The following is a 27,399-nucleotide window of genomic DNA, read 5'->3' on the forward strand; positions in this document are numbered from 1 at the left end:
ATTTCTCAAGTTTAGCAAAAATTTCGCAAAAAATATATATCATAGTATCGTGTTAGCCAGTAGATAGAAAAATATTAAGGTTTGAGAGTCCTCAGGGGTTGATACCCTTTAATGGCTAACTGAAAAGATGGTAACAAATTTCAAGCTTTCGAGACTACTCAGATCTCTTCATCAGGCATACTATAACACAATCTGAAGAGTCACATATTTATACGCAGCAGGGCACAGGAATAATGCAATAGATAAGACAAGTGACGTGAAGAAGAACGATCAGTATTGAAGAGGGAGAAGTCGTTGTGGCTGTAAATATTGGAACAGTTCATAGATAAGGAGTGTGAAAGTTTTACTGTCCTGTGATTGAGGTCTGGTCCATGATTGTAAAACTCCCAAAATGGTCTGAGGAGCACATTCCTTAGTTGATGTAGAAAGACATAAATCCATACGATACATTCATTGCTGCTCTGTGAGTGTGTCAAAGATTGTCATAAGCTTGTACTCCCAAATTTTTTTTGTCTTTCTGAGATTTGAAGTTACATTTTAATACAAGTAATTTCATGTCCATGATGCGGTTATCAAGGATACAAAAATGTTTGGCCATAGGTAGATCTGTTCTTTTTTCTTTTATTGTGTGGCGATGAGAATTCATCCTTGTTCTAAGTTTTTGCCCTGTTTTCCCTACATGCAGACCCCCAATTGAACATTTGGAACATATAATTAAGTACACTACATTAGATATGATGCAGCTGAAAGTACCTGGGATCTTGTGGTTGTCTCCTGATGTGAGTTGTGTATCTTCATCTTGTCTGTGTTCATTATAAATGGACAGGTTTTACATTTTTTTCTGGCTGCAGGGAAAGGTACCTGAAGCTGTTGGAGAGGACAGGAAGTGGGAGGTCTCAAAATATAGATTGTAATCAGGCATCTTTTTGTAATAATAGTTGTAATTTCCGTGCAGCTCCCATTAACACCTCCAGATTTGGATTGTAAGTGACTACGAGAGGCACCCGGTTGCTCTCTTGTTTAGTTTTGAAATGTAGGACATGATTGATAGTCTGATGGCTTTTGCAATCTGGTTTTCAATTGTTGTTTGATGGTAGCCCTGCTTCAAAAAGGTGTTTCAGAGGCCACCAAGGTATTTGTCTCTGTCCATAGTATTGGAACATATCCGATTTTTTCTAATGGCTTGGCTGTAGACAGTGGAGATTGTGTGTTTTGGATGGAAACTGACCCATTTAAGGTATGTTGGAAGGTCAATTGGCTTCTGGTACACGGACGTCTCTATTTCATTGTTCTGCAACTTAATGATGGTGTCCAAAAAGTTAATTTCAGTACAGGAGTAGTTGAGTGTTAAGTTGACGGTGGGATGAAATTGATTAAATCAGATCAAGGAACATCTTTAGCTGTTGCTCAGACTCTGTCCAGATGATTAAACTATCGTCAATGTAACGGTAGTAGGCCAGAGGCCTGATGTGATGTGAGGACATGAAGTCACTTTCAAGCTTGACCATGAAAATTTGCATACTGTTAAGCCATTTTACTTCCTATATCTGTACCAGTCTCATGTAGATATGTGTGGTTATCAAATTCACAGTAATTGTGGGTGAGGATGATTTTTGTAAGTTTCATCAAAGGTGAAACTATCCTCCCCATCTGTTTGCTTTCCCTCCCAGCAGCTTTTCCTTCTACCAGTTAGGCTTCTGGGAGGTTATACTTGTTCCTTTTATTTTTGATTCTCCTTAGCTTGCCTTCTTTGCCCTATATGAATGTATCTTAGTTTCTCACCCATGGTTTTTGTATCTTACTTCTCCCTTTCCTTTCCCCTTGTTGACAATGTGTTGCGACCTCTCCTCTGATTCCTCAGAAGGTACAAGAAACCCCTCAGCGGCCTATTACAGAGTTAGATCCGAGGTGGTGTTTTAAGTTGTGCAGCTAGGGCCTTTTTAGTCTATACAGAGACCAGTTGGGTGTAGTTGCGACGTTTTCCCGTGTGGGTTCTCTGGTGGCTATCAAGATGAACTTTCTGGTTAAAACATTTCCCACATTCTGAACATGAAGAAGGCTTATCCCCTATGTGAGTTCTCTGATGTCTGATAAAATTTGATTTCTCTGTAAAACATTTCCCGCATTTTAAACAAGAAAATGGCTTCTCCCCTTTGTGGCTTCTTTAGTGTATAACAACATCCTATTCATGGTAAAAACATTTTCCACATTCTGAACATGAAAAAGGCTTCTCCCTGATGTGAGTTTTCTGATGTCTGATAAGATTTGATTTCTTTGCAAAACATTTCCCACATTCTGAACATGAAAATGGCTTCTCCCCTGTGTACGTTTTCTGATGTACGATAAGACTCGTTTTCCTTGTATAAGATTTCCCACATTCTTAACAGGAAAAAGGCTTCTCCCCTGTGTGGGTTCTCTGGTGACTGAGAAGAGATATTTTCTTCACAAAACATTTTCCACATTCTGAACATGAAAATGGCTTCTCCCCAGTGTGAGTTCTCTGGTGACTAACAAGAGATGATTTATCTACAAAACATTTCCCACATTCTGAACATGAAAAAGGCTTTTCCCCTGTGTGAGTTCTCTGATGTTTGATAAGATTTGACTTCTTTGCAAAATATTTCCCACATTCTGAACATGAAAAAGGCTTCTCCCCTGTGTGAGTTCTCTGATGTCTGATAAGATTTGACTTCTTTGCAAAATATTTCCCACATTCTGAACATGAAAAAGGCTTCTCCCCTGTGTGAGTTATCTGATGTTTGGTAAGACTTGATTTCTCTGTAAAATATTTCCCACATTCTGAACATGAAAAAGGCTTCTCCCCTGTGTGAGTTCTCTGATGTTTGATAAGACTTGATTTCTCTGTAAAACATTTCCCACATTCTGAACATGAAAAAGGCTTCTCCCCTGTGTGAGCTCTCTGATGTTTGATAAGATTTGACTTCTTTTGAAAATATTTCCCACATTCTGAACATGAAAAAGGCTTCTCCCCTGTGTGAGTTATCTGATGTTTGGTAAGACTTGATTTCTTTGTAAAACATTTCCCACATTCTGAACATGAAAAAGGCTTCTCCCCTGTGTGAGTTCTCTGATGTTTGACAAGACTTGATTTCTCTGTAAAACATTTTCTACATTCTGAACATGAAAATGGCTTCTCCCCTGTGTGAGTTCTCTGATGTGCTATAAGATTTGATTTCCTTGCAAAACATTTTCCACATTCTGAACAGGAATAAGGCTTCTCCCCTGTGTGAGTCTTCTGATGTTTGGTAAGGCTTGATTTCTCTGTAAAACATTTCCCACATTCTGAACATGAAAATGGCTTCTCCCCTGTGTGAATTCGCTGATGTGAAATAAGAGTGGATTTCTCTGTAAAACATTTCTGACACTCTGAACATGAAAATGGTTTCTCCGCTATGTGACTTCTCTGGTGACTAACAAGATTGGATTTCTGGTTAAAACATTTCCCATGCTTGAAACAAAAAAATCTATTCCCTGCTGTATACATTTTTTGATGACTATTTCCATATTCTGATAATGGCTTCTTTGCTTTAGGAGCAGTTTGTTTCTTAATGCCTCTTTTGTGGCTATGATTTTCCTTAGTAGTCAGTAATAAATCAGAAGACAGGACCTGTTTTAAAGAATCAAATGACAAATCTTTTGTGTGAAAGGATGATGGTATATCTGGAGTAATGGCATTCACTTCAGTTGTATTATGTGGGATCTCAAGATCATCTGATTTAAAAATTGAAGATGTCAGCTGTCCCTCTGATCTCTGGGTACTGTCATCTGCGAAAAATAAAACAAATTACTATTTTTGAATAAAATATCCTTGAATTTTATATTTTTGAACATATCTACTTAAAGTGTCTGTAGGAATGGCAAGTTATGTAAAAACATTGAATGATTCACCAAGACAATGACAGTTCACAGTCTAATAGAAAACCTCATAGGATGAACCAGTAGACCGTGGTGTTCAACTGTCTGTTAATTCTGCCTCCCAAATATGGAATATAAAGCCACCAAACAATGTTATGTAGGTGAAAATAACACCAATAGAAACTTCTACTCATCTCACAAAAAACAAGTCCCTACTCCGATCCATCATCTGTCAAAGGAAAAAAAGAAGTTTCCACATTATTAGGGTCTCAGACAGGGCCGTAACTACAGCCGGGGCACTGCCCCGGGGCCCCAACCACCCAAGGGGCCCCAAACTGATGGTAAAAAATTGTATTTTAATACTTTAATATCTCATAAAATACCCAGCTCCTATATTCCTGTCAGACAATGTCACCCGGAGGACAGGAGAGACTATCATTTCAATAATTTCCAGGAGCTCTGCCAGCTGTCAATGAATGGAAACCTGCACTGGCCTGGAAAGTCTCATAGCACAAGATTTGTAACAATATGTTAGTCTGGAGATCACAGAGAGTTGGCGAGGCCGGCACAGTGCACACTGACTGTAACAAACTCTCAGCATCATTGAGAGGAGACAGTCTCAGCAGACACATATCTCTGTGACAGATGTGAGAAGCCCTGCTATTTAATAAACATATACAGTTATTTTAAAATTGTGCAATATTTGGAATTATTCACCTTATTAATTTTCCAAACATATTCACTGAATATTTAACTTCTAAAACTTGCATCATAAACAACAAAATCTATTAAAGGTCTTGCGGAACGTGGTGAAGCCTGTGTGCTGTATACAGCAATGCGTAGCAGGCTTCACCACGTTACGCACAACCTCTAGTGATTGAAATGTTGAGGGACCCCACAATGAAGTTTTGCCCTGGGGCCCCGAAGTTTATAGTTACGGTACTGGTCTGAGAGGCTCTTGAAAAGCAACATGGCTTCCATAAACCAATCCAGCAATATCCACTCTCCCAAAGTCAGATCTCCCCCTTGCTTCTGAGCCTTGCAGTGTGCCCAAACCACATAGCATCCATGTATTTGGCATTACTATAGTGAGAAAAACCCACTTCATTTATGATGTCTGTGTCTCCTGGAGCACAATCTGGTATGTGTTGGGCAATAAAATAGTATATTTTCAATTTTCACGTTCCAACATCCACTGTGTGCTAATTTCCGGAAAGTGGCTGTGGAGTCAAAATAATCACTACTCCTATAGATTATTTCACTGAGGGTTATAAAATCCAAAATGGAGTCACCTTATGGGAATTTCTACTACTCTGGTTTTCTGCCATTTTGTCATATTAGGGCGTGTGTCCCATTTCCTCTGAGATCTACTCCTGCGATGTCTACTTCTTTCACCATGTCTGTCCTCATTCATTCTGCAGAGAATCTAACGTGGTGGTATACAGTACAGACCAAAAGTTTGGACACACCTTCTCATTTAAAGATTTTTCTGTATTTTCATGACTTTGAAAATTGTACATTCACACTGAAGGCATCAAAACTATGAATTAACACATGTGGAATTATATACTTAACAAAAAAGTGTGAAACAACTGAAAATATGTCTTATATTCTTGGTTCTTCAAAGTAGCCACCTTTTGCTTTGATGACTGCTTTGCATACTCTTGGCATTCTCTTGATGAGCTTCAAGAGGTAGTCACCGGAAATGGTTTTCACTTCACAGGTGTGCCCTGTCAGGTTTAATAAGTGGGATTTCTTGCCTTTTAAATAGGGTTGGGACCATCAGTTGTGTTGTGCAGAAGTCAGGTGGATACACAGCTGATAATCATACTGAATAGACTGTTAGAATTTGTATTATGGCAAGAAAAAAGCAGCTAAGTAAAGAAAAACGAGTGGCCATCATTACTTAAAGAAATTAAGGTCAGTCAGTGTGAAAAATTGGGCAAACTTTGAAAGTGTCCCCAAGTGGAGCTTCAAAAACCTTCAAAGAAACTGGCTCACATGAGGACTGACCCAGGAAAGGAAAACCAAGAGTCACCTCTGCTTCTGAGGATAAGTTTATCCAAGTCACCAGCCTCAGAAATCGCAGGTTAACAGCAGCTCAGATTAGAGACCAGGTCAATGCCACACAGAGTTCTAGCAGCAGACACATCTCTACAACAACTGTTAAGAGGAGACTTTGTGCAGCAGGCCTTCATGGTAAAATAGCTGCTAGGAAACCACTGCTAAGGACAGGCAACAAGCAGAAGAGACTTTTTGGGGCTAAAGAACACAAGGAATGGACATTAGACCAGTGGAAATCTGTGCTTTGGTCTGATGAGTCCAAATTTGAGATCTTTGGTTCCAACCACCGTGTCTTTGTGCGACGCAGAAAAGGTGAATGGATGGACTCTACATGCCTGGTTCCCACCGTGAAGCATGGAGGAGGAGGTTTGATGGTGTGGGGGTGCTTTGCTGGTGACACTGTTGGGGATTTATTCAAAATTGAAGGCATACTGAACCAGCATGGCTACCACAGCATCTTGCAGCGGCATGCTATTCCATCCGGTTTGCATTTAGTTGGACCATTATTTATTTTCAACAGGTCAATGACCCCAAACACACGTCCAGGCTGTGTAAGGGCTATTTGACCAAGAAGGAGAGTGATGGGGTGCTACACCAGATGACCTGGCCTCCACAGTCACCAGACCTGAACCCAATCGAGATGGTTTGGGGTGAGCTGGACCGCAGAGTGAAGGCAAAAGGGCCAACAAGTGCTAAGCATCTCTGGGAACTCCTTCAAGATTGTTGGAAGACCATTTCCGGTGACTACCTCTTGAAGCTCATCAAGAGAATGCCAAGAGTATGCAAAGCAGTCATCAAAGCAAAAGGTGGCTACTTTGAAGAACCTACAATATAAGACATATTTTCAGTTGTTTCACACTTTTTTGTTAAGTATATAATTCCACATGTGTTAATTCATAGTTTTGATGCCTTCAGTGTGAATGTACAATTTTCATAGTCATGAAAATACAGAAAAATCTTTAAATGAGAAGGTGTGTCCAAACTTTTGGTCTGTACTGTATGTAATCAAATGTTGTCTACTATACGTAGGGGAAACTACTTAACACATCAGGGACCACATTGCCAGCCATAATTCCACGATTCGTTGCGGCAAAACTTGGTTACCACTATCCCATCATTTCTCCAGCGCCAGGCATACAGTATCACAACTCAGGTTCCAGGTGATTGAAAAAGTACCCAGACGAGATGGTAACCATATCAAACACCTTAAACAACAGGAGTGGTTCTGGATACACACCCTCCAGACACTGACACAGGGACTCAACTGTGAAATAGATTGGCTAACCTGATTAATCTTTTTTCAAAACACACTAGATCAGCTCTACAACCTACTCCTATTCCTTCTCGCCAGGTGAGTTCCTCAAACCCCCTTCCCCTCTCACCCCCCCCCCACTGATTTCCTTCTCCACCCCTTCCCTTCCTCACCTTCTCCTCACCCTCTTACACACAACTCCCATGTATTATTCTTGCAAACCTAATTACATACAAAAAAAACATGGCCTCACACTCTATAGTTTAATACAGGACTCCATACATTCCTTACACCCCCTTCCATTACTGCTTTAATCCCGGGCACCATTTGATCCAACCAGCACAAGTCGTTTTATTCTCCCACCCAGATCAACCTCCCTTTTGCCCCTCATCGATGCACCGTGATGACAACATAAAATAACTATTGCATATAACCTAGAGCTCATGCGCGGGTTTCATCTGTCGCCATGGTTACGCTACACATGTGACATGGCCCTATGGGGGACGGGCCCGCCCCAACAGACCCACTCTCCCTGCCACATCACCCGCCCTTGACGCAACTTCTGGGGGGCGGGTTTGAGCACACGCACTTCCGGTCCGGTGGTAATGGCGGAAACATACATAAACCCTTCATTCTCAACCAGAGACAGATGCACGAGCTGTTCACAGCTCCATTAAAGGTACCCACCCAGCATACTTTGTGCAGTCAAGCAAGCCACCAGGCAAGATCATACAACATGCCTCTATACTGATCTGTTTGGGCACCTGTACTCCCTATATGTCTCTAACTGTTACTTAAAAAGCTTTATTACTTATCTAAGTGGGGACCTATATTCCTCATTAGTGTTAAGCGAATTTGTTCGGCATTTCAAATTCGTGTTCGGGGTTGCGAATTATTCTCGCCAAAAAATCGGCTCCGCCCATGAACATCCCTAATTTGCCACGCTGTCACGCAGCTGTCATCTGCGTGACAGCGTGGAAAATCAGGGATGTTCATGGGTGGAGCCGATTTTTTGGCGAGAACAATTCGGAACCCCGCACACGAACACAAATTTGAAATGTCAAACAGATTCTCTCAACACTATTCCTCATATGTCTCTGCCCTATACCTAACATGCCTTTATACTCATCTATTTGGTGACCCATTTTCCTTATGTCACTGCCCTGATACCTAACTTCTTTACCATCTAAGCTCTATCATTCTACTCCTTGGTCCTCCTCCGGCTCCATTGCTCCTCCACTTAATCATTAATCTTTTTGCTTCCATTGTCCCATTTTTTACCAATGACTAACCATGCGCCCAGAATATCAGCAATACTTACCTGCAGGACGGATGTCCTAGAAGCTGCTGAAGATTGTACTTGTAACTGTCGCACATCGATGATGAACATGTGAAAGCCTTATGTATATAACTTCGGTATATAAGTAAATATGTATGCGTGTTTTGACATTTATAGATTTTTTCTCTTTTTTCACAGCGACATTATAAATAAGATTCTGGCAGGGTCAAAACATTAAAAATTATTTATGTCACATGTCCCTGCACCTTTTTAGGTCAGTGCTTATGTCTGAATCAAGGAAGGAGGGGGGAGGAACGTAATTCAGCATCACCATCCAGGTAAAAATTGATTCTTTATTAGTGCATCATTAAAACCGAGTTAAAATCAAACTTCCTTATGTGTTTCTGGCGAGATGGGCCCTTAGTTATAGGATATCCTATGACTAAGGGCACATCTCGCTCCGTGCTTCAGCCAACTGGAAAGCACCACACCCTACTAAAGTTCGGAGTATATTGCCGGAAGCTGCCAGATACAGCCTTGTTCTCCTCTGGTTCTGTCCCCTGTGCTCATCTCCCATCTTGTGTATTTGTTTCCGGTTGTGACCTCGGCCCATTTACTGAATACTCGTGTTTTCTGATTTTTCTCTGCCCTCATGGTTCTGACCCGGCAACCTGACTATTCTTCTTGCCATCTCACAACACAGAATAGCAGGTAATACCGTGGCCCAAGCCTAGGGGTCTCTTTGTAAGTCCAGATCCATGTAAGGGGGTTAAAGAATGTTGAGCCAAGCAATCCCTGGGATCTGAAAAACGGGAGTAGATAGCACCAACCCTGTTCGTGGTAGCCATTTTCTGAGCTGTCAGGTGACCATGAACAGTGTCCCCAATACATTATGTCTGCAATCTATTCCAGCAAGATCTGCATTCAAGCAGCTAAATGGCTCTCCTCCACTTCTTAACCTGCCATGTGCCCAGACAGTAGTGTACGACCGTATATAGGGTATTGTCGGTTTCAAGAGAAGTTGGAAAATAATTTTTAAGGTCCATTTGTTTCCTATTATCCTTTGTAAAGAATTCCAAAGTTATCACCACAAAGTGACACACGTCAGATTTGAAAAATGGAGCCTGATTAGCAACATAAAACTGTCTGCGGGAAGTGGTTAAATCAAATTATTTTGGACACTAACTACTGTAGTCAAAAAATGTGACCATAGATAATGACTAGTGTTGAGCGAGCATCCTCATTTACCCCTTTAAACAAGCACGTGCTCAGGTGCTCACCCGTGCTCAGGTGCTCTCTGAGTATTTGCAGCATGCTCGGCATCTATGTTTGAGCTGCATGTGTCACGGCTGTTAGGCAATCCCTGTGTGTGTCACAGCTGTCTAACAAACAGGAAATCCCTGCAAGTGTCACAGCTGTCTAACAGCCTCAAGACATGCAGCCGTGGCGATTCAAACATAGACGCCGAGCACGACGAAAATACTCACCGAGCACCCAAGCGTGCTCGTTTAAAGGGTTAAACAAGCATGCTCGCTTAACACTAATAATGACACGTCAACTGAAATGATCAAACTCAACAGTCTTCATCAGTAAAAATGAGTAACTAGTGGTGAAACCTCTCTGGTAATTAGAGTATGGGGCTCGGCGGCTCTTAGGAATCTAAACTATCGTAAGAGACAATATTTTCTGTCACATGGAGTTTCAAGAAGAAATGTTAGACATTTAAAGAGAACTTATGATAGTGCAGAGATGAGGTGTCTTAAATTCAGAACTCGGGCATTTGGAAGAGGTAATGGAGATCTTTTATGAAAGACTACCAGGGAGTTAAACATTAAGTGAGGCCGGCCGATCCCACTTTAAACTATCAAACAAAAGGAACCAGGGATAAAAAAGACATGAATAAAAAAATGTTACATCCTATGTATGAGGGGAGAACTCCAACACTAAACCGGAGTTGGATTCATTTATGGTGGACCATTGGCGTTACTGGGAGTCCTGACCAGAAGAGTAGAGAAAGTATTAGCGCCCCCATTTCAGGAGAGATTGTGCAGTAATCTGAATTCCTGAGGATTAAAAACATAATGGAATTTATGACGTGGAGTGAATCCATGAAACCAGGGCTGGAGCCAACACATCTCCTGCAGGCGTGAATAAATGTATATTACAGCCATCAGCCACGCACAGCTTAGAGATATATCATGGCACAGGTGTAATGTTTTTTGTATAGTTTATCACAATCCTGTTTGAAGTTAGTTGGTTTGCAATATAAATTGTAAACTCAGGATAAAGGGAAACTCTGTTGTTATTGTACAGAAATTCACACTTGGCCCTCACTGCACATTTAATGTTGTCGATCATAAAAGTGAAGTTTGGCCAGAAAGACTGGACCTGGTCTTGTAGGGACCATATGAGCACATTCAGCAGCACAGAAGGGAGAGAAGGTAGATTCATCCAATAAGATATCAGGGATCTAGGAAGCCAACAGCATCATTACCCTCCGCTTTCTCTTACAGGCCCATCATAATATTTTTCTTCAAGTGATTTTCTCACTTGTCAGCACATTCTACGTACGCTGTCATTTGGCTTTGTAGTTCACAGATCTGGGCAGGTAACGGTCAGCGTCTTCTAAACCCAGGGGGTAGGTGGATCCTTCAGGTTGTAAGATCTATAGAAAAGGGCTTTCACAATTTCACCAAGTAATTAGAACAATTTTTCATTTGGAGGCGAATGTTGTAGTCTAGCGGCAAAATGGTGATCACACGATTGAGATATGATTGGACTATCCGACTGATAAAGCAGCCACAGCCAGTGACTGAGAAGAATCTGTGATTTTTCTGTATTTAGTGGTTACTACTCACCTGGGTAGTCATATGTAGGAATCTCCTCTTTACACTGCTCATCATCCCTCACATATGTCTCTGTAGTATTAATATGGGTCAGATCTTCACCCTGAAACAAATAATGTAAAAGTCACAGACAGATGGAGAAGTCACATCTATGATCAGCTCTAATCCTGCCATCTCCACCGATCTCATTACACAAATATAAAAGATATAATACTGGTGGATAAAACAAGACTGAGCACAAGCATAGGGGAGATCTCATGACACCTTCTCTCCATCTACCTGATGATCCTGTGGAACATTGGGATCTTCTTGCTTACAGTCCTGTGGAAGAAGAGGACGGGGACATCTTTCTGATGTTGTCCTCTTACTGGATAGATCTGGAGGAAACACATACAGGGACTGAATTCATTCTTTACATACAGATAATTATAGGCAGTGTGTATTTAGTCCTGTCTATTACCTGGTGATGTGAGGGGCTGGGGAACCTCCATCATGACATCCTTGTACAGATCTTTGTGTCCTTCTAAATGCTCCCACTCCTCCATGGAGAAATAGACAGCAACATCCTGACACCTTATAGGAACCTGACACATACAATGATATCGTCATCCCCCCGATCCCTTCATATAATTACTAATAATGTCCCAGCATTCCCAGAAGTGTCACCTCTCCAGTCAGCAGCTCAATCATCTTGTAGGTGAGATCTAGGATCTTCTGGTCATTGATGTCCTCATGTATCAGGGGGTGAGGTGGAGGTCCCGTGATTGGGCTCAGGGGTCTTCCCCATCCCTCAGACACAGGGGCCTGGCAGCGCTCACTAGAGGTCTTCTTCACTACTGTGTAATCCTGGTTATGGAGAGACACAATAATAAATATCACTACAGACATTTCCAGAGTCCTCACCTCTCCAGTTCTGTCCATATGTTATTCCCATAGATAAGAATGATGTAATGTGACGTCATCAGAATCTCTCACCTCTCCAGTAAGCCGGAAGAGGATCTCTAGGGTGAGGTGTAATATCCTCTCCGCCATCTTGTCTCTGTCAATATCCATCCTTGATAGGTGATTCAGAAAAATTCTCTTAATATAGAAGATGTCCTAAATAGGAAAGTGATGGAACATCATAAAGAATTCTGTGTAATAATACAATTACTGGAGACAATAAGGGGAAATATATCAGGAGATAGAACGTGTAGATGTTATATTCTCTAGTCTTGTATGGATTGGAACATAAGTTGAATTGCAGAAAAGGACATCTCCTCCATGCTCCCAATCATTGGCTAAGTTGGCCACTGCTTTGGCAACTGATTAGCTGTAGGAATCACAAGTACGTTGGGATTGACCAGGAAATGAAGAGACTGGAGGAGGACCCAAGCAACCATGGTATTTTTATTAGTTTACAACATTCTACTTTTTTCCCTGTCATCTACTAATAAAACCTATATATTTTAGGCCACAGACAACAAGCAGTTTCTTCCTTGGAGTCTGCAGCTGAACACTTTTCTCATAGACTCATCTTCCATAACGCTAATTCTTGTCTCATTTACTGGCACTGGAATCGGCATTAGCAATACTTAAGGAGATATTCATTACACGTAGCTACTACCTAATTACCCAAAGGTAAATGATTCAGGGATGTGTTAAAACATGACTTTTATTTTTTCTTCTTAAAATAACTGATCAAAATTTGATAAAAACACATCAGTGTGCCAGTGCCAGTCCTATACAATGTATGATCCACTGAACTATTCAGTAAGCAATGTGCTCAGACCCTACCCTAATGAGTACTGTTTGTCACTCATTAAGTGCATGCCTCAGAGACTGCAAGCTGTTATTAAAGCCAGAGGTGGTGCAGCAAAATACTAGTGATGTATTGGAGTGTTCTTTTAGTGTTTCTTAAAGCCCTAAAGTTGCCATTTGAAATGACTTTAGTTTTGTGCCATGTCTGTGATCTGCTTTTTTTTCAACAACATTAGACAACTGAATGAACATCCTCCGAGCCCGGTGATTCCATAATTTTTGCCAGGGGTTGTATATTAATGGAAAGTTGAGTGGAAGAAAAAAGTGTGATAGAAAAAGGTGCACAAGCAACCGGGATAACCGGTTGAAAGAATTGTTAAGAAAAGGCCATTCAAAAATTTGGGGGAGATTCACAAGGAGTGGACTGCTGCTGGATTCATTGCTTCAAGAGCCACCACACAGACGTATCCAGGACATGGGCTACAAGTGTCGCATTTCTTGTCTCAAGCCACTCAAGACCAATAGACAACGCCTGAAGCGTCTTACCTGGGCCAAGGAGAAAAAGACCTGGACTGATGCTCAGTGGTCCAAGGTGTTGTTTTCAGATGAAAGTAAATTTTGCATTTCATTTGCAAATCAAGGCCCCAGAATCTGGAGGAAGAATGGAGAGGCACACAATCCAAGCTGCTTGAGGTCTAGTGTGAAGTTTCCACAATCAGTGATGTTTTGGGAAGCCATGTCATCTGCTGGTGTAGGTCCTTTGTTTTATCAAGACCAAAGTCAGCACGAAATGTTGGCCTACTGAAATGCATGTTCAGTAAATGTACTCAATACTTGGTTGGGGCTCCTTTTGCATCAATTACTGCATCAATGCGGCGTGGCATGGAGGCGATCAGACTGTGGCACTGCTGAGGTGTTATGGAAGCCCAAGTTGCTTTGATAGCAGCGTTCAGCGCATCTGCATTGTTGGGTCTGGTGTCTCTCATCTTTCTCTTCCCAATACCCCATAGATTCTCTATGGGGTTAAGGTCAGGTGAGTTTGCTGGCCAATCAAGCACAGTGATGATGTTGTTTTTAAACCAGGTATTGGTACTTTTGGCAGTGTGGACAGGTGCCAGGTCCTGCTGGAGAATGAAATTTCTTTCTCCAAAAAGCTTCTCGGCAGAGGGAAGCATGAAGTGCTTGAAGTCCACTTGACAGAGAGCGCGAGTACATATCTTGACGAAATTTTAACACCATTTGTTCATGCATTACCCTCATTTATAAGTGACACAAAAGATCTAGTCTCTAAACTAAGTGATATTACTGTATCTGATACCATCATTCTGACTAGTCTGGACGTGGAGGCCCTCTACAGTAATACCAACCATGAGCTGGGCATTGGGACAATTGCGTATTTTTTTAAATATGAAGAGTAGACAATTCTTATCACATAACTCTTGTTTTGTCACTCTTAGGATTCGTACTTACGCATTATTTTTTCACCTTTGATGATATATTTTACTACTATCAAAAGAAAGGGACCGCAATGGGAACATGTGTCCCAACCTTTGCAAATTTATTTTTGGGGTGGTGGGAGGACCAACACGTTTTCAATGAGGATTTCAGTTTTCATACTAGTCACATTTTATTTTGGGGTAAGTTCATTGACGTTTTGATTTTGTGGGATGGTGACAGATTTTTTTGGGATTTTGTATCTATTTTGAATAAGAATCGGATTGGAATGTTCTTTACCCATGAAATCGGTTTTAAGAGGATCAATTTCCTTGACCTGACAAACCAAATTGATGGGATCTGTAATATTCATATGGACATATTTCGTAAGCCGACCCCCACCAACAATCTCCTTCATTGGGATAGCTGGCACTCCAGGGTGTTGAGAGCAGGTATACCGGTAGGTCAATACCTGCGTGCGAGACATAATTGTTTGGATGAGGATACTTTTATCCAAGAGAGTAGGAATCTATTCTCAAGATTTACAGCAAGGGGATATCCGAAACAGGTGCTATACAAAGTCTTTAATAGGGCTAAGACAACTAATAGGGATTCGCTGCTATGCCCCAAGAGGAATGCACCAGAGAATAATAGAGTCTGACATATAGGAAACTATGATGATCAGACAAGCACAGTGTATAACATCATGCGGAAGTAATGGCCTATATTCTCAGCTGATGCCGATTTGAGGGCGATTGTTGGTGGACATCCGGAAATTACCTTCCATATAGGGAAAAATTTGAGGGATTTCCTCAATTACAGAAATTTTAGGAGGAGCAGGCAGTATTCTGAGTTGGCAATCGAAACATCATGGAGGCTCCGATCCTTGTAGGGGCTGCTCCTTTAGTAAATATATGACTCGGGTTACGACTTTTACGAATCCAACTGATGGACATGAGTATTTCGTTAGGGACCAAATTAATTGCAGATCTAAGGGGATAATTTATGTAGTGAAATGTCCCTGCCCTAAATTGTATGTAGGGAAGACCATCCAGGAGGTTAGGAGGAGAATATCTAACCATCTTAGCTCTATTAATACTGGTGCAGATACGGTTCTCTCAAAGCATATGAGAGGTTTACATGCAGAAAAACCCCTGGAACTGCTATTTTGGGGCATTTGTAAAATGACCCTTGGCCCTAGGAAAGGTAACCTTGACCAATTATGTTTGAGGGAAAAAGCTAGATGGATCTATAAGCTTAATTCACGTAGTCCTATGGGGCTTAATGAAGGATTTATTTAGCTATAGTGCTTTCCTATAGGAGCATTTATATGAGTGACATGAATGAATTATGCCTATTTACACTATGAATGTTGAATAACAACATACTAGTAGATGATTAATTTATTGAGTTAATTATATATAAGTTTTTGTGATAACAAGACTTATTAGGATATATGGAAATATGTCTGATGGTTAGTGTTACAACCTTTTGAGAGTAAACCAGCAATTAATTTTTTTATGTAAATAGTAGGATTTAGACAATTTCAACTGATTAATTTATGGCTTATATGAAATTGATCTGAGTAATTAATGAGATTAGCATAGAGAATTTATTCATATTTATATAAATATTGTGTCCCTGCAACTATTCTATATAGTTCACAGACATTCGATTTGAGTAATGAATAACGCTGATAGGGAGAGATGATGATTATTTGTCTATCTCTCCTTTTCTGCATATGTGGATCATGTCTCTTTAAGAGATTTGAGGACATGCGCAGTTTGTTATTGAAACACAATGTGTCCTGAGTTTGGAATTTTGGTGAGTGCGCATGTCTGGTGATGTCACCGCATGGAGAGTGATGTCATCTGACGCGCACCTATCAGGGAGCGAGACGTGGCATGCGATGAGTGGCCGGCTCCATTACCCATGGAGAGCGATGTCATTTGACACTCACCTATCAGAGGGCGAGACATGGCATGCGATGAGTGGCTGGCTCTGTTATCCAATAGGGAAAAAGGTAAATAACCTGACATCAGCGTACACGGGCTATCGACGCTGCAAGTGGACACGGGAACACCTATCAGGTCCTAGGATATAGGTTGGTCCCCCCTTGGCATCTGATGCGGTGGTGAATCATAGGCTCTCTGAGATGAGGCATCTTGGGAAAGTAATACATAACTGTCACGATTGGTCATTGTATCAGTTATGAGATTTGCTAAGCATATGCGATATATACCGTATTTTTAGGACCATAAGACGCACCTAGGTTTTAGAGGAGGAAAATAAAAAAAAATTTATAAGCAAAAAATGTGATCATGATCCACTGTTAAGGGGGAGGGGGTCTGCTGCTGACACTGTTATAGGAGTAATGTCCCCCAATTCTGTTAATATCCCCCATCCTGGTATACATGGCCCCCATCTGCATCCTGATATGCATGGCACCCCAATCCACCATCCTGGTATGCATGGCACCCCTCATCCCTCTTCCTGGTATGTATGTCACCCTTCATCCTGGTATGTATGGTCCCCCTCACACCCATCCTAGTATGTATGGCACCTTCATTCCTCTTCCTGGTATGTATGGCCCCCCTCACACCCATCCTGGTATGTATGGCACCTTCATCCCTCTTCCTGGTATGTATGGCACCCTTCATCCCTGTATGTGTGGCCCCCCTCATCCTGGTCCCTGTATGTATGGCCCCCTTCATCCCTGTATGTATGGCCCCCCTCATCCCTGTATGTATGGCCCCCTTTATCCCGGTATGTATGGCCCCCTTTATCCCGGTATGTATGGCCCCCTTCATCCCGGTATGTATGGCCCCCCTCATTCCGGTATGTACGGCCCCCTTCATCCCGCTTTGTCACGCTACACAAAAAAAACAAAAAAACAATCATACTCACCTCCTCTCTCCTCCAGCACTGCGTCCAGCTCTGTTGCCGACAGGGATCTCACTGTGTGAGCCGCGCATGGCGTAACTGCCATGCGCCCTCAAGCAGCGAGATGCTCTGCCGGAATAGTCACTGCTCCCCACACCAGGACTGTGTGCGTGGGGAACAGTGATCATTCACTCACCTTAATAGCGCGCACACTGTAGCCGCAGCGCGGCTCCTGATGCGCTCGGTGGTCAGCGTGCCCACTATTAAAGCCCATGGATATTCATGGAATTTAATAGCAGGCACGGTGACCGCCGAGCCCAGCAGGAGCCGCGTTGTGCATACAGTGTATGCGCTATTAGGGAGAATGAATGGTCACTGCTTCCCACGCACACAGTCCCGGCATGGGGAGCAGTGACTATTCCAGCAAAGAGCGGGACACAGCTCTGGACGAGAGAGGATGGGAGTTTAATTGTTATTTTTTTTCTGTGCAGCGTGAGGGGGATCAGGGGGTGCCAAACATACCAGGATGAGGGGGGCCACACATACAGGGATGAAGGGTGCCATACATACCAGGAAGAGGGATGAAGGTGCCATACATACCAGGAGCCGCACTGCAGGCACAGTGTGACGGCTATGAAGGAAAATGAAATTCACTACTCCCCACTCCGATGAATATTCATTTCCTGTGCCCCGCTCCTCCGCCGCTGTCGCTTCCCCCACCACCCACATCCACAGTATTTATGTATATCGGACTATAACACACACCCCCCACTTTCCTACAAAATTTTGGAGGAAAAGTGCGTCTTATAGTCCGAAAAATACAGAATGTGATTGGCTGATTTGTGCTGGAAAGTCTATTGGTTCTTTGTGGACCTATGGTGCATATCCAAAGGCTTTAAAAAGGTCACAGCATATTTCTGTATTCATTATAGCTCCAGCCACCTGAGGAAGCCCTTGGGGTGGCTATGTGATTGTCTCTTAAACAGCATTGGTGGTGTCAGTGCATTAGCAACATAGGTTCAGTTCAGTTCAATAATAAGCCATGAACTGCAGTCATGATGAACAGATATATATAGCTAGGTATGATCTAAACACATTGCTTACTGAATAGATCAGTGGATCATACATTGTATAGGACTGGCACTGGCACACCGATGTGTTTTTAAAAAATTTTGATCACAGTTATTTTAAGAAGAAAAACTAAAAGTCATGTTTCAACACATCCCTGAATTAGGGTTCATTTACCTTCGGGGAATTAGGTAGTAGCTATATGTTTTCCCTATAGGGGTGTGAACACCTTTTGTTTTTATTCATTACACATGACCCAAGAAATAACTACTTCATGATTAGGATAACATCTTCATCTTCTACTATGGCTCTAGAAACATATTTGGCCAGAGTCCTTCACTGATTACATCATCACTGGTAATCTATATGAAAGTTTTCTGTCTTACCCAGGCTGTAACCTTTTTATCACATTAGATCTCATTTATAAAAGCTTGTTAATAAGAACACCAATAAAGGAGTGACTTGATGCTAATGTCTCCAGTTACAGTGTTTGTTTTTTTTCTGGATATGTCATAGAAAATAAAAATCTCTGAAGTCAATTGTCCCCCTCCCTCCTTCCCTCTGTCATTTGCAATCTGAGTTGACACTCTTAGATGTAGGATTGAACAAATTACCTATAGTGTGAAGTGAACCAGCCTCATCAACATGCAGGCCGCCCCTTGTGAAGTAAGAGGATTAAAGCAGGCACAAGGTTTTCTAGTAAGACAAACAGCTGACAGTCTCTAAGACTTAGACAAGAAACTAATACCAGTAAAAAATTGAATGTTGCGGAACAGTGAATCAGATTAATTAACATGCAAGAGCTTCTTCTTGTAGGGGAAAGACTATGAGGGTGTGTATTGTGCATAGACAAAGAGTGCAGATTAAACTATTTGTTCAGACAGGAAAAGGTATTTTAAGGATAAAAGGGAATATCTCACACTCTTTAGAAATAGCCAAGGTCACCCAGCATACACATTCCTTTCATCAGCACAGGTTCAGCAGTCAGGATGTCTCCGAAAGAAAATATAGAATATTGGAATTTATATGAATCCAATATTAATGAGACATAATGTGAAGAAGCGGCAACGGGGTGACCCCGCAGAACCTCGCTGTTGCCGCCTCTTGTGATGGATTCACACCCCGCCTCCCACCTGACGTCACAGTTATGTCAGATGGAGCACGTGGTAAGGACCTGCCCTCTGCACCTACGTGACATTCCGCACCCCCCCGAAGGACGCGTAAGGTCAGGTTGGTACATTTTGCGCAGACACTCCCTGTCCACACGGGACAGGAAGGAACCAGGGAGTGGGTAGAGGTGGTCCACTCAGTCACTGATGTGGCACCACACTCGCCCACAACCCTGATAGGCTGAGAGGCTCCGCTCACTAGCTCCAGTGAAGCAGAGCCTAGTCAGCCTGGGAGAGCTACCATCAGTTTCTATTTGATATAATAGACTATATCGGGCTAGAAACCAGTCCAGTAGCTTGTTCGTTGGACCGAACAACAGGCGTAAGTTTCGTGGGTCGAGATAAAAGAACAGCCCAAGATTAAGTTATATATTTAATCGCCATAAGGGCACACTAAACAATACACTATATACATAAGGGTTATACATATACAGTGGTCAGAGTTACAAGCAAAAAAGCATCGGTGCAAAAGGTATAAGGCAGTTATTACAAGTCAGTTACTGGTTTAGATGGATGACCTGTCTTTCTGGGGAAGGGCTGCCACAGGAGAGGTTTGTGGGCCTTCACTTGGTTGATGGACTTGTCCCACATGTCTTGATGGCACGACCTCCCCAGGAACAAAGACGATGATGTCAGGGTTCCAGGAGTACTTAACCCCTCTGGATCACTCCCAATCCGGCCTTGTGGCTGCGCCCAAATTTCCTCCCCTGGTCTCTCTTAGTTAAGAGACTCCCAAAACTAAAATGGGCTATACCTCCTTACTGGATAGTCCCAGGGAACCGGTTCTGGTGTCAATGGACCCAGCTAGGCCTCTGCTATACGTGGAGACCAAACACAGTGGCCCTGGGGGCTTCCGAAAGGCTGTGCTGCATATCTCTCTATCCTTGCTAGCTGGGCGGTGGAGAAAGGGCTGGTGAGATTCTCCCTTCCTTCCAGTTTCCAAAAATCTGGTTTGTTTATCACTGGGACATATCGTTCTCCCATAACTCAACATTAAATTATAGTATCTTACACAAAGAGCCTGCCTCATGGCTTGGGGGATGGGACATCCTGTGTAGCTGTCAGCTGCTGTGGGAGATCTCACTCCTCGCTTCTCAGCCCCCTCCTTTTCAAGCTGCAGTGTATTCAAAAGAGTCAGATTATACTGTGTATGGAGATCTCTGTAATCACCGTCACGTAGTACACAGTGATTGACAGGGGATTACCTTGAATATCTTCACACATACATGCTCAGCACTGGAGATAGCCAGAGAAATGATACATATTTTCTCATTACTGTAGCCCCTGCCAATGAGCCATAAATGCACACTGGCCACATAACTGACAACAGCTATGCCATGTTTGGTCTCTAAGTAAAGATAAAATCCAGATGGAAAATATGGCATCAATCTACAACTTCTGCGATCATCCGGAGTGGAATTATCACATAAGTTGGGGGTTGCATAAAATCATGAAGGACTGAGACAAGCGCACAACCTGGCCCATGTGAGGTCATCACGGGGGAGTGTATGTGTGGGATATGTTCATGTAGAGAGATACATATCGTTCACGCAGGAACCCCCGTTCACGAAACGGCCACATTAAGTGCTCTCCTTCGGCTAAACTGAATTGTCTCTGTGATTTGGTGTAGTAAGTTTTCTTGTTTTTTTTGTAACTGTATATGCTGTAGGTACTGTGGGAGCATTATATTTAGAAGCTTAATGACCGCAGTCACAGCTACGACTGGGCCTAGATAACGCCAGCCGTTTCAGCTAAATGTGTGTCTTCAGACTCACATTCATAGCAACATAGTAACACAGTAATGTAGGCTGACTAAAGACCTAGGTTCACCAAGTTCAACCTTCCTCCCCCAATTGTACATTTTGTCTAATTTAACTGTAACCCACAATGTTATGTGTATCGAGCAAATCATCCATCCCTTTTTTTGAAGCTGTTATAGTGTCTGTCATTACTACCTCTTGTGGTAGGGCATTCCACAGTCTGACTGCAAAGAATCCTTTCCTGTTTAGGTGCCAAAATTGCCTTTCTTCCACCCGTAATGAGTGCCCCCTGGTCCTTAGTATGGTCTTTAGAAGGAATAGGTGATGTGGTAGTCCTTTGTACTGACCACACATATATTTATACATGTACATAAGATCCCATCTGAGGCGTTGTTTTTCTGAGCTAAACAAGCTCAACTTTTTCAACCTCTCATCATATGAGAGGCCTCCATCCCTTGTAATCTAGTTGCCCGCCTATTAACTGACTCTAACTTCTGAATATCCTTTTTAAAATGTGGAGCCCAAAACTGAATCCCATACATTGGGATCACGCAATTTTAGTTATATCTTTTATACATCCTAAAATTTTGTTTGCTTTTGCGGCTGCTTCTCGACATTGAGTATTGCTGCTCAGCTTATTTGTAGCCAGAATACCCAAGTCCTTCTCCTGTTCTGTAGTCGTGAGCATACTCCCATTTAGTGTACAGTATATGCAGCAACGGGGTTACTCCGTCCTAGGTGCATTACTCTACATTTATCTACATTAAACCTCATCTGCCAAGTGTTTGCCCTTTTAGTCACCTTATCCGTTTTGCAATATTGTAATGTCAAGATCAGATTTTAATATCCTACATAGCTTGTTGTCGTCAGCAAAGACTGACACTTTACTTACAATCCCATTCCCAAGGTCAATAATAAAGAGGTAAAAAGAATCGGTCCTAGCACAGATCCCTGCATCACACCATTGCTGACTATGTCCCAAAATGTAGTATATTCCTCTATGTTTGTCACCCAGTCATGGCTTTCATCCAGCCAGGTTTCCGTAATGCCCACCACATTGTATTCTGTGACTGATATAAGAGTTTCCAGTTCATTCATTTTGTTTGCAAGACTTCTTGCATTTGCCAGCAGACATTTAATACTATTAGCACATTTATTACTCCTACTCAGCTCCCTACTTTCTTTGCATATCCCAGCCCCCCCAGATCCTCATTAATCCCTAGTATTTCACTCACATCGGGTCCGTGTGCCACAATACACGCTGCTGACCAATCAACACTGACTTTGGCGGGCACTTGACTAGGGGCGAATGGAAGTGACATCATGCGCTCCTGTTGCATGCATGCTGAAGTCAGCTGCCAGCTCTAGAAAAATACGCTGCGCGGCGGAGTGAAGGTAATATAATGTGTTGTTTTTCAAATCAGTGAGTACATGGTACCCTAGGCCATAATACTATATGTATGACTATGGGCTGTGCATTATACTACATGTATGACTATAGGCTGTGCATTATACTACATGGATGACTATGGGCTGTGCATTATACTACATGGATGACTATGGGCTGTGCATTATACTACATGTACGGACTACGGGCTGTGCATTATACTACATGTACGGACTATGGGTTGTGCATTATACTACATGTACGGACTATGGGTTGTGCATTATACTACATGGATGACTATGGGCTGTGCATTATACTATATGTATGATTATGGGATGTGTATTATGTGCATTATAATACATGTATGACTATGGGCTGTGCATTATACTACACGTATGACTATGGGCTGTGCATTATACTATACGTATGACTATGGGCTGTGCATTATATTACATGCATGACAATGGGCTGTACATTATACTACAGGTATGACAATGGGTTTTGAATTATACATTATGGAGGACTATGGGCTGTGCATTATACTATATGTATGACTATGGGCTGTGAATTATACTATATGGAGGACTATGGGGAGTGCCTTATACTATACGGAGGACTATGGGGAGAAACTTCTACTATATGTAGGAATTTGGGGAGTGCATTATACAACCCCTGGCAAAAATTATGGAATCACCGGGCTCGGAGGATATTCATTCGGTTGTTTAATGTTGTTGAAAAAAAGCAGATCACAGACATGGCACAAAACTAAAGTCATTTCAAATAGCAACTTTAGGGCTTTACGAAACACTAAAAGAAAACAAGATTAAAAATGTGGTACTCAGTAAGGGTAATTTTATGCAAACCAAGCAGAGGGAAAAAAATATAGAATCACTCAATTCTGAGGAAAAAATTATGGAATCACCCTGTAAATTTTCATTTCCAAAACTAACACCTGCATCAAATTAGATCTGCTCGTTAGTCTGCATCTAAAAAGGAGTGATCACACCTTGGAGAGCTGTTGCACCACGTGGACTGACATGAATCATGGCTCCAACACGAGAGATGTCAATTGAAACAAAGGAGAGGATTATCAAACTCTTACAAGAAAGTAAATCATCATTCAATGTTGCAAAAGATGTTGGTTGTTCACAGTCAGCTGTGTCTAAAATCTGGACCAAATACAAACAACATGGGAAGGTTGTTAAAGGCAAACATACTGGTAGACCAAGGAAGACATCAAAGCGTCAAGACCGGAAACTTAAAGCAATATGTCTCCAAAACAGGAAATGCACAACAAAACAAATAAGGAAATGAGTCAATGTCTGTGACCGAACTGTAAGAAACCGCCTAAAGGAAATGGGATTTATATATAGAAAAGCTAAACATAAGCCACCATTAACACCTAAACAGTAAAAAACAAGGTTACAATGGGCTAAGGAAAAGCAATCATGGACTGTGGATGACTGGATGAAAGTCATATTCAGTGATGAATCGCGAATCTGCATTGGGCAAGGTGGTGATGCTGGAACTTTTGTTTGGTGCCGTTCCAATGAGATTTATAAAGATGACTGCATGAAGAGAACATGCAAATTTCCACAGTCATTGATGATATGGGGCTGCATGTCAGGTAAAGGCACAGGGGAGATGGCTGTCATTACATCTTCAATAAATGCCCAAGTTTACATTGATATTTTGGACAGTTTTCTTATCCCATCAATTGAAAGGATGTTTGGGGATGATGACATCATTTTTCAAGATGAAAATGCATCCTGCCATAGAGCAAAAACTGTGAAAACATTCCTTGAAAGAAGACACATAAGGTCAATGTCATGGCCTGCAAATAGTCCGGATCTCAATCCAATTGAAAATCTTTGGTGGAAGTTGAAGAAAATGGTCCATGAGAAGGCTCCAACCTGCAAAGCTGATCTGGCAACAGCAATTAGAGAAAGTTGGAGCCAGATTGATAAAGAGTACTGTTTGTCACTCATTAAGTCCATGCCTCAGAGACTGCAAGCTGTTATTAAAGCCAGAGGTGCTGCAACAAAATACTAGTGATGTATTGGCGTGTTCTTTTGTGTGTTTGTTTTTCATGTGTGTTTGTTTTTCATCATTTTTTCCTCAGAATTGAGTGATTCCATCATTTTTTCCCTTTGCTTGGTCTGCAAAAAATTACCCTTACTGAGTACCACATTTTTTATCTTGATTTCTTTTAGTGTTTCTTAAAGCCTTAAAGTTGCCATTTGAAATGACTTTAGTTTTGTGCCATGTCTGTGATCTACTTTTTTTCAACAACATTAAACAACTGAATGAATATCCTCCGGGGTTGTACTATACGGAGGACTATGGGGAGTTCCTTGTACTATATGGAGGACTATGGGGAGTGCCCTATACTATACGGATGACTATGGGGAGTGCCTTACACTATACGGAGGACTATGGGGAGTGCCTTATACTATACGGAGGACTATGGGGAGTGCCTTATACCACATGGAGGACTATGGGGAGTGCCTTATACCACATGGAGGACTATGGGGAGTGCCTTATACCACATGGAGGACTATGGGGAGTGCCTTATACCACATGGAGGACTATGGGGAGTGCCTTATACTATATGGAGGACTATGGGCTGTGCAGTATACTATATGGACTATGGGCTGTGCAGTATACTATATGGACTATGGGCTGTGCGGTATACTATATGGAGGACTATGAGGAGTGCATTATACTATACGGAGGACTATGGGGAGCGCCTTATACTATACGGAGGACTATGGGGAGTTCCTTATACTATCTGGAGGACTATGAGGAGTGCCTTATACCATATGGAGGTCTATGGGGATATGGGGAGTGCCATATACTGTATGGAGGACTATGGGGAGTGCCTTATACTATATGGAGGAATATGGGCTGTGCAGTATACTATATGGAGGACTGTGAGGAGTGCATTATACTATATGGAGGACTATGGGGAGTGCAGTATACCATATGGAGGACTATGGATGGTATAGTATACTACATGGAGGACTATGGACGGTGAGGTATACTATATGGATGACTATAGGTTGTGCATTATACTGTATGGAGGACCTGGAGAGTGCATTATACTTCTGCTATGGGGCCCCATGACTTCTAAGTTCGCATCTGGTGAGTATAATAGTTATTTTTTTTCTATACATTAAAGAACAGCGACAGAATAAGGGGGGCATATACCTGGATAGGGCCCAGGAAAAGGGGCATACATATTTTCAACCAGATAGGGGGCGTCAGTCGAAATTTGCACAGGCGCCCATCAGATCCTAGTTTCGCAACTGATTATACTGTGTGTGGGGGGATGGTGGTACTGTGGGAACATTATACTGTGTGGGAGCATCAAACATACTGCATAAGGGGCATAATGGGGGCATTACACTGTGTGGGGGCATCATACATACTGCATAAGGGGCATAATGGGGCCATTACACTGTGTGGGGGCATCATACATCCTGCATAAGGGGCATAATGGGGGCATTACACTGTGTGGGGCATCATACATACTGCATAAGGGGCATAATGGGGGCATTACACTGTGTGGGGGCATCATACATCCTGCATAAGGGGCATAATGGAGGCATTTCACTGTGTGGGAGCATCAAACATACTGCATAAGGGGCATAATGGGGGCATTACCCTGTGTGGGGGCATCATACATCCTGCATAAGGGGCATAATGGGGCCATTACACTGTGTGGCGGCATCATACATCCTGCATAAGGGGCATAATGGGGGCATTACACTGTGTGGGGCATCATACATACTGCATAAGGGGCATAATGGGGGCATTACACTGTGTGGGGGCATCATACATCCTGCATAAGGGGCATAATGGAGGCATTTCACTGTGTGGGGGCATCATACATCCTACATAAGGGGTATAATGGGGGCATTACACTGTGTGGGGGCATCATACATCCTGCATAAGGGGAATAACACTGTGTGGGGGGCATCATACATCCTGCATAAGGGGCATAATGGGGGCATTACACTGTGTGGGGGCATCATACATCCTACATAAGGGGCATAATGGGGGTGTTACACTGTGGGGGGCATCATACATACTGCATAAGGGGCATAATGGGGGCATTACACTGTGGGGGGCATCATACATCCTGCATAAGGGGCATAATGGGGGCATTACACTGTGGGGGCATCATACATACTGCATAAGGGGCATAATGGGGGCATTACACTGTGTGAGGCATCATACATACAGCATAAGGGGCATAATGGGGGCATTACACTGTATGGGGCATCATACATCCTGCATAAGGGGCATAATGGGGGCATTACACTGTGTGGGGGCATCATACATCCTGCATAAGGGGCATAATGGGGGCATTACACTGTGGGGCAGTAAAGGGGTCCTGTACTATGAGAACAATACGTTTCCTCCCTTCCTGTCTCCATAGTTGGGTCGTATGTATCTATTACAGGAAACAGAACATAAACCTTATGATTTTTATAAAGGGGCAACACAAGACCCCAAAAGAGTCTCCGTGCTGAAGGGGTTAATGCCCCCTGCGCCCAGTAATGGGGTCTCCACTTACCTCCACCTGCACAGCCGCCACCACATATATGGCTGCTCTGTGCGCACAGGAGCTGTGAT

The 27,399-nt window shown here is 42.4% G+C and overlaps 1 protein-coding gene across 1 annotated transcript; it reads right to left on the bottom strand.

Annotated features, from left to right (window-relative positions):
- Window positions 1-80: 80 nt before the first annotated feature.
- Window positions 81-27,399, bottom strand: LOC141219382 (uncharacterized). Its single transcript, XM_073666105.1, has 7 exons — window positions 27,341-27,399; window positions 12,293-12,415; window positions 11,984-12,163; window positions 11,778-11,901; window positions 11,597-11,694; window positions 11,330-11,420; window positions 81-3,786 (listed from the first exon to the last, which is right to left on the bottom strand). Exons 2-7 carry the CDS (start codon window positions 12,368-12,370, stop codon window positions 2,381-2,383), a joined length of 1,977 nt encoding a protein of 658 aa, XP_073522206.1. The 5' UTR covers window positions 12,371-12,415; window positions 27,341-27,399; the 3' UTR covers window positions 81-2,380.

The sequence above is a fragment of the Phyllobates terribilis genome, unplaced genomic scaffold, assembly GCF_046119375.1.
Source record: "Phyllobates terribilis strain yellow unplaced genomic scaffold, ASM4611937v1 Scaffold_265__1_contigs__length_2625494, whole genome shotgun sequence".
Classification (NCBI taxonomy): domain Eukaryota; kingdom Metazoa; phylum Chordata; class Amphibia; order Anura; family Dendrobatidae; genus Phyllobates; species Phyllobates terribilis.